This window comes from Lissotriton helveticus, chromosome 10, assembly GCF_964261635.1.
Source record: "Lissotriton helveticus chromosome 10, aLisHel1.1, whole genome shotgun sequence".
NCBI lineage: Eukaryota > Metazoa > Chordata > Amphibia > Caudata > Salamandridae > Lissotriton > Lissotriton helveticus.
In genome coordinates this window covers 592,654,201-592,666,351 of record NC_136071.1, presented here as the reverse complement: position 1 = coordinate 592,666,351, position 12,151 = coordinate 592,654,201, and the positions used below count along the sequence as shown (strand labels likewise).

General features: G+C 39.5%; 1 protein-coding gene across 1 annotated transcript in view; it reads left to right on the top strand.

Moving 5' to 3' along the window:
* The window catches only part of LOC144785417 (UPF0764 protein C16orf89 homolog), a 714,167-nt gene that overhangs the window by 349,021 nt on the left and 352,995 nt on the right, over positions 1–12,151 (top strand). The window contains exon 3 of the mRNA XM_078664336.1: positions 9,337–9,487. Coding sequence (XP_078520462.1) covers positions 9,337–9,487 — 151 coding nt within the window. The remainder of the gene's footprint in view (positions 1–9,336; positions 9,488–12,151) is intronic.

Here is a 12,151-nt window from a genome sequence, read left to right as displayed (position 1 = left end):
CCAAATGATCAATAGTAAGCCGCTATTTCAAGCCCCTGCATTAGCATTGCTACAACTGCGGTTCCCTCTCAGGTCCTCACAGTACTTGACCAATCACCTTTCACAAGCCAATGGTACTATTATTTGAGCCAATCGCACGTCAGTTTTGTTTTTATGACAGTTTTCCCTCTGATCCTCACTTATTCAGACCAATCATGAGTCAAACATACTACTTCCCTACCTCCCATGTGTCTATGTGTAAGGACTTCCGCCTGACCTGCCTGACGTTGGCCAGTAATGTGTTACCACCTCCAACGACGTGGCCACAAAATTCACATAATACATTAGATTAGTTATAAAGGCCACCAATAACTATACTGTCTATGTTTTTTTAAAACTACAATTCACATGGTCGTTGCAAGTCAAAATATTCACTGAAACATCATAATTCTATTCACCGCCAAGCGCCCTCAGGAATTACGATTCCTGACCTGCCTAGAATTGGGTGTTTTTATCACAAGACTATCACTTCCTGTCCTTTATATGTACCATGTACAGGTTGCATTAAGTATGGACAATATCTATCACCCATAAAAAAAATCAATACATTTCTAAGCTTTCATTAACCTCATTCTAATTACATTCCTTAATCCCCAGTAATTGAATTGACACTACCCGACCTATCCAGGATTGTGCGTGATGACATTACAAATGGTCAAAGTTATACAGGCATCTAAACAGTGGCATCTAAGCACTTCTAATAAGGTACCTAAATAGTTAATAATTCATTGTGATTAAATTTAAATTAGTCGCTTTACAATAATTAATACAATCCTGCCTGACCTGTATACGATTTTACGTGGTGACATTTCACTTAATCTCAGTCGAGTACAGGTTCTATATTATGGCTTGCAGTAACCAAATGAATATGTCCTAATAATAGCTATTACCGCAAACATCAATGTACCCTCTCAAGTAAATAACAAAAAATGTATATACCTCCAACATGTTGTCAAACGCCTTACTCTAGATACAGACCTATTGCTCACAGTAGTATGTTTTCACAGGATGTAAATCTGTTACAAAAAATTGTGTTACTCATTGTCACTATTTAAACACTTATCAAATATTCTACATTTACTAATCTAGCTAGCTTCCTGTTGCCTTATTTGTTGTTCCTAATCACCCCCTCTCACATTTGGAATAATCCTCTGTATTCCGTGAAATTTGATATACCTACACATAGAGTGGTTGTCTAATATGTTGAAAAATTGGCGATCTAATGTCCTCATTCACAATCGCTCTTATATGCTCTTGTATCCTCAACTTTAAAATTATTTTTGTGCTGCCTATATAGATTTTAGAACATTCACACTGCTGTACGTAAATCACCCTACAACTTTTTCAATTTAGAAATTCATTAATACCATACCACTTGTTGGTATTGAACTTGAACTCTTTGATCCCATTGATTCCAACTGCACAAACATTGCATGAACCACATGTGAAGAATCCCTTAGGTTTGTCTGGGAGCCAATTCCCTCCCTTTACATTCCTAGGTTCTATGTAGTTCCAGGTAATTAGATTTCTGATCGTGGGATGTTCCCACAATGCATTTGGATGTCTAGACCGAGTCCTTCCATTCCAGGTTGGGCCATAACCACCTGTGCTCCTCACATTCCACTTTGAAAATGCCCATGGTTCAAGAAGACCAGGGCTCCCTTGCGTGGCATGTATTTATGGCTGATTGAACCCCCTCTTCAAATACCCTTAGCTTCCCCCATTGCTCCACTTCAGCATATAAAACCCCATATTTTCTCAAAATGCAGCAAAAAGGGTGTTTCCTTTAGTACTTACATTACATTTTTGTGGGATTGCATTCAAGAAAGAGTTTCTTTTACCTGAAAAGGACAAACATGCATTTTAATTCTAGTGTGTGATTTTAATGGCAATGGGGTTTGTGTGATTTCATTCTATTTTTTGTGGGGTTTTTTACCATGTAGTCTAGAATACCTATAAATGAGTAACACTGTCATATATTCTTTGGCGTCACCTGTATATACCTCGATAAGAGTAGTATCTACTTTAAAAAAATGTCATACTCTTCACTGTTCCCCATAAGACAACGCTTTTCCCATTCTAACTTGAGCCAAAGAATTCAGATTACGCTCTGCGTTTCCTGACACTGGTAAAACTTTTACTCGCTTTTTTTACTTCTACGAAAGGTTATTGAATTGAAGTCTTATCAAACTCAATTACACCGAATTGCTATCAGATATAATTCACGCATAGTAATGATATTCAAATCTAGCATTATTTATTTAACTTTTTAAACTGTCAATGCCATAATTCAAAAACTTTTAAATATTTTATTTTTAATTTTTACCACTTAGAAACTCCCTGATACTGATGGACTCTTTTATCAATTAATACAAATTTAATTTTAACTATCAAAAACAATACAAATAATACAAATAGTAATAGCACTATGCAAATATGATCACTCCACTTCAAATAAATTAGCAAAAGTAAAGAACATTGTCATTTTCGGTGTGCAGTCATAATATCGAGTTGTTTTTTTCGACTGGACAGAATATCGAGTAAAAAATATAGAATGGACATAATATCGACTAGACATAATATAGACAACAAAAGTATCGACTAAAATGGACATAATATCGAATCAAAAATATAGAATGGACATAATATCGACTAGACATAATATAGACAACAAAAATTTTGAATTTAAGGTAAGTTAATAATATTTTTAATTTTTTGTGTAATATTATTCTGTAGCGGGTTGTGGGTTTATAGGGGAATAGGGTGGGAAGTAATTTAAATATAATTAATTAAATCTGTAATAAAATAGTAATTGTTAATTAATTATTAATTGTTAATTAATTAAAATATAATTGGTAATTAATAATAATTGATTAATTGATCAATAATTATATTTTCGTAAAATATTTTCTGTAGCGGGTTGTGGGTTTATAGGGGAATAGGGTGGGAAGTAATTTAAATATAATTAATTAAATCTGTAATATAATAGTAATTGTTAATTAATTATTAATTGTTAATTAATTAAAATATAATTGGTAATTAATAATAATTGATTAATTGATCAATAATTATATTTTAGTAAAATATTTTCGGTAGCGGGTTGTGGGTTTATAGGGGAATAGGGTGGGAAGTAATTTAAATATAATTAATTAAATCTGTAATATAATAGTAATTGTTAATTAATTATTCATTGTTAATTAATTAAAATATAATTGGTAATTAATAATAATTGATTAATTGATCAAGAATTATATTTTCGTAAAACATTTTCTGTAGCGGGTTGTGGGTTTATAGGGGAATAGGGTGGGAAGTAATTTAAATTTAATTAATTAAATATGTAAATTAATAATAATTGTTAATTAATTATTATTTTGTAAATAATTAAAATATAATTGGTAATTATAAATATTTAAAGAATAAATAAATAATAATTAGTAAATTAATTTCTGTAGTGGGTTGTGAGTTTATAGGAGGATAGGGTGGGGAGTAATTTAATAATAACTAATTAAATATGTAAATTAATTACATTTGTTAATTAATTAATAATTGACCATTAAATAAAATTAACTTCGTAAATAAAAGTAATTGGTTTTGGAAATTAAATTTAAGTTTTGGGTTTTTGGGTAGAGGGGTATTTTTAGGGTTCAGGGTCAGTTTTGGGTTTTTGGGTACAGGGGTATTTTTAGGGTTCTGGGTCAGTTTTGGGTTTTTGGGTAAAGGGGTATTTTCAGGGTTCAGCGTCAGTTTTTAGTTTTTGAGTAAAGGAGTATTTTTAGGGTTCAGGGTCAGTTTTTAGTTTTTGGGTAAAGGGGTATTTTTAGGGTTCAGGGTCAGTTTTCAGTTTTTTGGTAAAGGGGTATTTTTAGGGTTCAGGGTCAGTTTTTAGTTTTTGGGTAAAGGGGTATTTTTAGGGTTCAGGGTCAGTTTTTAGTTTTTGGGTAAAGGGATATTTTTAGGGTTCAGGGTCAGTTTTGGGTTTTTGGGTAAAGGGGTATTTTCAGGGTTCAGCGTCAGTTTTTAGTTTTTGAGTAAAGGAGTATTTTTAGGGTTCAGGGTCAGTTTTTAGTTTTTGGGTAAAGGGGTATTTTTAGGGTTCAGGGTCAGTTTTCAGTTTTTTGGTAAAGGGGTATTTTTAGGGTTCAGGGTCAGTTTTTAGTTTTTGGGTAAAGGGGTATTTTTAGGGTTCAGGGTCAGTTTTTAGTTTTTGGGTAAAGGGATATTTTTAGGGTTCAGGGTCAGTTTTCAGTTTTTTGGTAAAGGGGTATTTTTAGGGTTCAGGGTCAGTTTTTAGTTTTTGAGTAAAGGGGTATTTTTAGGGTTCAGGGTCAGTTTTTAGTTTTTGGGTAAAGGGGTATTTTTAGGGTTCCGGGTCAGTTTTGGGTTTTTGGGGTACAGGGGTACAGTGTAAAAATAAAGTAAAAAATTAATGAAATTAAATTAAAATAAATTATATTATATTAATATGTTTATTTAATAATATGTTTATATATATATATATATATATATATATATATATATATATATATATATATATATATATATATATATATATATATATATATGTATTATTTTTGGTGATATAATTTTTTAATTTATATTAATTATTTATTAATATTACATTTATTTAATAATTATTTCTAAGTTTATATTAAATATATTTATATATATTATTTTTAACTTAATTTTAAGACATTTAAAAAAATCGATATTTTGACAGTCTATATTTTTGTAAGTCGATATTTTGGAGTCGATATTTTAGTACTTACCTGTTTGAAGATAGGCAGTCGATATTTTGTCCCTCGATATTTTATCCTCGATATTTTGGTATCTCGATATTTTTGACATCGATATTATGTCAGTGATCCGTCATTTTCAACTCGAAGAGCTCTAACTTTCACAAATGCGAGAACGATTGCATTGCAAAAGCTTGTTTTATTAGAGGTAATATTGCTAGAGATTTTAAGCAAGCTGGGCATGTATTTGGAGAAAGTTATTCGATTGGTGGGTTAGACGCTAAATAACTGTAGCGGAGAGATTAATAGGCCTACCTATTTATAGGGTGCATGACTCAGACGGTGCACAAGAAAGACTGACAGATATAACTAACCGGATATGTTCAGTAAGAGACATGATGAAGTGGAGAGTAGGCTAAAAGAGGTCGAGGTATGGGAGGCTTAAGAGGTGGACGAAGAGCATTGAGAAGCACAGCAAAGGTTTTTTGTATCTTATTTATTTTTGAAAACATGTAAGTTACAAAATCATTTATTGATGAAGATGAGAGAGTGATTATAGAGCGTGGTGAAATAGGTATTTAGGGACAAAACACAGATAAAATGGCAATGTAGGCAACAATTGTGAGAATTTGGAAACATTTCAAAATCATTTGTACCATAAAAGTGGGAAGGCCCATTAAGGGGCTCCAGTTTCCAGTCATTGAATTCAACTCTACAGGATTTCAAGACAGTATTTGGCAAAGTGAACAGAATAATTGTGCTACATGATGAGGTGAAAAGAAGAAAGAAATGTGAGCTACTAGTGAGTTGATACCTGAGCCAGAAGATTAGGCAACCCTAGTACAATCCAAACTATAGCGAAGGATGTTCAGTTAATCAGAGCATTACTGTCACCCCCAACTGCAAAGATTTACAGAAGGCCTGCAAAGAGATCAAGAGAAGTGGGGCTCAAAAGTAAAGTGCAAAAGATAAAGCGGGTTGGAACAGAGGAGAGAGCACATATTTCAGTCACCATCACAAAATCCCAAAACTTATTGGAGCCGGTCTTATATGGGAAGATTTTCTGAAAGGGCGTAGTCAGGAGGTGAATTGTTACAGATGATGTTTGAAGTACACCCCCAAGGGACAAGTGTGAAGTTTAGAGAAACATAGTAGGAATACTCAGGGGATATCTGGAAACAGCTGTATGCATACGCTCATTCTCATGGAATGTATTTCTAGTTATGGTAGTTCTCTTGCAGTTCTTTTTGAGTCACAAAAACCAATGCAATGCCATTAACAACCGAGAGAGACGTGAGCCTGCAGGAGGAATTGGATGTGCAGGAAAGGTAAATCACACTGGATAAGAATGGCAAAAGCAAAGCAGTGCATAGGTGATATAGTGCATTTGAGGAGCGAAACTCTTTTTTCCACGTGAATGGTAACGATTTATTTGCTCACAAGACCTTGGCCCGACTCTCTTACCTACAGCTTGCATCTAATATTACCCCCTCATGGGTCCTCCCCGTCTCAGTCCTTATTACGTGAGGCAGTCCTGCCTCCACCCAGCCAATCACAACGCCAGTATTTCCATACTACATAAGCCCCGCCCACCTACCGCCATGCCTGTTATCAACAAGACTCTGACACAAACACAGCGGGAGGGAAGAGGACTGGGATGGGGAGGACCCCAATCGGGGTAATGAAGATTACCTGTAAGTAATAAGACATTAGACGTGTTGCTACTAATAGAGCCCTGCCTGGGTATTTGGTGAGGGAGCAGTTGAACCACTAATCAACTCCTCATCCTATTTTACAAAGTGCTCTTGCCCCATCTCTCTTCCATTCTGATGATGCCCTGTGTTAATGTGCATGAAACACAACAAGGGCACCCAATCGAGTCAGCACAGGACCTCGGGGAACATAATAGTGTGAGCAACAGTGGTCCCATGCATAAAGGAATTTCAAAGCAAGATTCAATATAGACACAATGGAAGCTATATTATATATTGACTTGCCCAGCCGGACAGTGGTCCAATGTTTAATTTTCAGCAATAATTTCCAGAAAGAATACCTTCAACAATTTCTTAGAAATGGGCACAAGCCTGTACCCAAACATTTACAGATTGCCATAGTTAGCAGAGTGGACAGAAGGTAAAACAAGATTCTTAGGCAAAAGCTAATATATTCTGTAAGTATACCAATAACAGAACTTTCATTCACACCATTACTGAAATTACAGTAATTAATACACAACACAGTATATGGTGTAGTAAATGTCGACGGCGTTTCTATCCCATTACAAGATTACAAGGATCATCATCAGGACTGAATAAAGCCTAATTATTCCTAGCCATGATAGCCGCGATACTCAGCTTGCACACGGTGGTGCCGCCCGGTAAAGGGTAATTGAAGCCGCAATTGCAGTTGAGGTATCGGGTTCTATCAGGTCTATATACTCTGCAGAAACACTCGAACACCATAAAACAGAAGTTGGCACGGAAACTGAAAATGCAAAGAGACAAGTTTATTAGGACCCCATGGGGTGGTGGTACATTCCTGCAGCACCCTTCGGCAATGCAAGAAGTATCACCCCGAACATCAGTGCGCGACCTCTTTTATATAGTTTAACAGCAATAAAAGGTAGGTGGTATACATTTGAACAGTTTTAGGTACATATAAGGGCATTTTTGGAACACAGCCAGCATGTGGGAGGGGTTTAATACCACTGGTCAATTGGGAGGAACATTCCTAGTGAGTGAACAACCTCTCTAGTCCAAAGATCAGATGTACGCATGCGCGAGACTGACCATTGCTAAAAATAGCCTGTTGCTGGGCAGGGTAAAAGTTCATTGGCATGAAGAAAGGACGAAAGGGCAGGCTGACCACGAGGCCGCATGTTCATACAAAATGGAAGCCACCGAAAACAAAATGGCCCCCGCACGTTTAGTCAAGTTAACAGAAATGTTCGTGTAGCTGAGCTTAACGCTAACTCAGGTACTGCCAAATTACGACACAGTCACGATCCGTGGAGAGGCTCGTCGTTCCGTGTAATTCAGGCAATAGTTTCAGCAATTAAGGCGGAGAACAATATCCCCGTTTTCGGAGGAGACGCGCCAGCAGTTGGCTTGGTCGAGTCACTGGGAGCCTCCACAATCGACTGCCACAGCTTCCCGGGTCGCTGTGGCAGTCGATTGTGGAGGCTCCCAGTGACTCGACCAAGCCAACTGCTGGCGCGTCTCCTCCGAAAACGGGGATATTGTTCTCCGCCTTAATTGCTGAAACTATTGCCTGAATTACACGGAACGACGAGCCTCTCCACGGATCGTGACTGCAATTGCAGCTTCAATTACCCTTTACCGGGCGGCACCACCGTGTGCAAGCTGAGTATCGCGGCTATCATGGCTAGGAATAATTAGGCTTTATTCAGTCCTGATGATGATCCTTGTAACCTTGTAATGGGATCGAAACGCCGTCGACATTTACTACACCATATACTGTGTTGTGTATTAATTACTGTAATTTCAGTAATGGTGTGAATGAAAGTTCTGTTATTGGTATACTTACAGAATATAATAGCTTTTGCCTAAGAATCTTGTTTTACCTTCTGTCCACTCTGCTAACTATGGCAATCTGTAAATGTTTGGGTACAGGCTTGTGCCCATCTCTAAGAAATTGTTGAAGGTATTCTTTCTGGAAATTATTGTTGAAAATTAAACATTGGACCACTGTCCGGCTGGGCAAGTCAATATATAATATAGCTTCCATTGTGTCTATATTGAATCTTGCTTTGAAATTCATTTATGCATGGGACCACTGTTGCTCACACTACTACTGTGTTAATGTGCAGGCTGAAATTTAATTGCCTATCTTGGAAACCAGGTTACGAATATAAATATGAATATACCACTTTTTGATTGTTGATTATTTCTCTCCTTTTTTATGTTACATTGATTGGTCTATGGATGGTTGTTTTTACTCTGAGGATGCACTTTTCTCTGGGTTTTATACTACTGACTTTCTGATAAGGAACTAAACACCTTTTTCCTTTGCCTTTACACATGTGGGAGCTACTCTAAATAGTGTACCATTTGATCAATTTATGATACATTGATATTTTGACTACATGGTGTTGGTCAGCAATTCCTTCAATATGTATCTGCAATTTATTTTTGCTTATAGATGAAGAATGTTGATCATACCTCTCTGAATCATATACAAATTGTGCAACTTAGATATTTAATGATTACCTTCTTGGAACAGGATTGTTAAGCTTTCGTAAGTTACACGTTTCTTTGAGGTTTACAGGACAACTCCAGTTTACCTCTTTGTTATAAGTTTCCTTGCAACATTCAGATGGCAATGGCTCTATCTCCATAGCAAGCCCCCCCCAATCTTTGTAAAATGAAAATAGAATAGCTTATTGATAATTCTGCTAACTGGCTGATAGGTTTATAGGTTGGAATTCCAAAAGTTTAGTAAATCATCAAGGTCACAAAAGCACTAGAGACAAATCTAGTTAAAAAACATCTGTGTAAAGAGTCCACTTTTATATCTGTCAATGTTTGCTTTGTTTCTATTTTAGATTTTTCAACAGTTATTAAAGACGGGTTTTTTAAGCCTCCTTCGTCCTGGACTCAAACAGACCCATCACTTACCTACAACCAAAATTCCATAAGAGAGTGCTTTGAGCTTGTTGTCAGTAACGAATGCATAATGCATATTCTAGGAAAGGGGTGAGTTTCCTTTTTTGCTATATACACCTAGACTAAAATGATTGGTGACCAGATATGGTGTATTGAGTGTCACTTTATGCAAGAGAAATATGCACCACTGAGGGATAAAGGTGACCTCCACATGATTTCCATATTGATACTGTTATTTTGAAACACGAATGTTCTCCACCTATAATCAATATTATGTTGATCATAATCAGTGATCATTGTTTTTTTTTAAAATCTATTTGTATTTTATTTTGCATCAACTGAAAACATTGACATAACTGCAGCAATAGAATTGCACTTAGACCATATACATACACCTGGTAGTTCCCACTACTAGTGAGCATCGGAGGGACCCACATTAAAGTACAGACATAGTTACATCCATGACCCCGGTACACATCACAGTAGGGTGGTATCCCATTATCCACTCCCATTCCCCACTCCAGGGATAAGCAGGTTTCTAATGGGCCGATATCCAAGTTGCAGTGGATTGGGTATCTCCGGGGCTCAGGCTTATACAGTAGTTTCTCATCGAACTACCCAATATTTTCTTAAACTTTTTGGGGCAACCACTACTTTTGCATGTCACCCTCCCTGCTGCCATATACAGATTCATGCCCCATTTCCATTCTTGTAATGTGGGGATCTCTCACCTGGGCGTCAGTTAGCTGTGTACTGCATTTAGAAAGCTGGGCACTATGAGACGTACCTAGAGCATCAAGAGTGAGTTTTTCGCTTCAACTCATAGACAGATGAACTCCTAGAAGCACACAGGAGCACACGGGTCATTGACAACCTGACATCACTGTTCCTGCGGTGACCAGTTTCAGTTTCAGTTTTATTTTATTTTGCAGTTACTTAAAACCATTACAAAATGTGCAAAAAATAAAAGCAATATATAAAAGATTAATTTGCAATGATATAATGTCATTATAATTAAACTATCAAATCTGAAAGAAACACGTTAGTGTTAGATTCCTTACCGAAGAATATCCCTAGGCGTCAGACTGGATCCGGAAAGTTTTCATCAGCAATACCCCTACGCGTCACTAGCAGTCGTCTGCGACTCCGCGTCCGTCGTCGGCGTCGTGATCGCCAGGATGACGTCGTTGGAGTACTTAGACGCCGCCCTCATGCGCTGAAGTCAGTTCTTCTTTTTCCCGCGCCAGCAATCGCAGATCCGGGAAGAGCAGTACTCCAGTCAATTTTTGACTATTTTTTTGGATCACTTTTGATGTCTTCTCGAGTCGACCTTTCGACTCGCGGTGCCGGTAGGGATGCCTGGTTTTAAGCCTTGCGAGGACTGTCACCGCTTGATGTTGGTGACCGACCCCCACCGTCGGTGCCTTTATTGTCTCGGGGCCGTCCACGATGACAAATCGTGCCCCGACTGCAGGGCCTTGACCTCGAAGGCTAGACGGGAGTGGTCCCGTAAGCGACTCGAGCTTCAGCAGTTGGCTCCGCGCCGCTCAAGGTCCCGGTTGAGGAGGAAGTCGAGGGACGGGTCGCGGAGCCGCGGTCATCACCGCTCGACGAATCAACGCCACTCATCGGGCTCCAAGTCCGCAGGTAAGTCGAGGCACTTGAAAAAGAAGGCAAAGAGCCGTCATCGCTCTTCTGACTTCCCCCGATGCTCGCACGACGGGGCCGGGGATTCAGGCAACACCACCCACGCGGCTCCGCTGGTGCCGCAATCGCCGCGTCCAGCTCCACACCCGCCGGTCCCTGAGCTGCACGCGGTGGAGAAACGTGACTTCCTCGTGGCCATCAGGACTCACTTCCCTCCGTCGGACCCTGATGAGGTGCCTTCAGGCCCCACGGGTCCGTCTGGAAGTCCTGGCGGGCCGGTGGCTTCAGCCCTGGCGCCGTCGGGTGCTTAGACCCCAGCGCCGTCGTCGACTTTGGTCCCGACGCTGCAGGACCCCACAGGATCCGGGCCCAGATCCGGATCGTCACAAGTCGACCTCAGGACTCCTCCTCTGGTGCCAACCCAGAGGGTGTCACCCACGAGACCATCCCCGGACGATGTCGTCCCTAGTCCCAGCGCCGTCTCCGGCGCCGACAGGTGAGCAATTCACCTACGACCCGGCTCCATCATTTTTCCCTGACTATCAGGAGATGGATGACGAGGGGGACTGGGAGGGGTCTTAGGACCCTCTGGCACTGCAGTGCCAGTTGAGCCAGGACTGGGCAGACGAGCTAGGGGAGGCCAGTGGTCTGGACACTTCGCCCGACACTTCACCCGTGGCTACGGGGGTGGGGGTTGCTTACAGCATGGTGTTGAACAGCGCGGCCAAGGCCTTGGCTTTTGAGCTCCCTGTTGTAGCGTGAGGACTAACATCCTCACTGAGGTGCTCAAACAGCAGGCAAGCTCCTTGGAGCCTCTACTGCCGTTCAACGAAGCCCTCACCGACGTTCTGTTTGGCACCTGGTCCAAGCAACTCACAGGCCTCCCTGTGGATCGGAACATGGCCCGACATAACCACCCGGCTCCGGGCGATCCTAGCTTCCTGTCCGTTCACCCCACCCTCTGTCGTCGGCGTCATGATCGCCAGGATGACGTTGTCGGAGTACTTATACGCCGCCCTCATGCCCTGAAGTCAGTTCTTCTTTTTTCCGCGCCAGCAAGCGCAGATCCAGGAAGAGCAGTACTCCAGTTAATTTTTACAAGCTTTT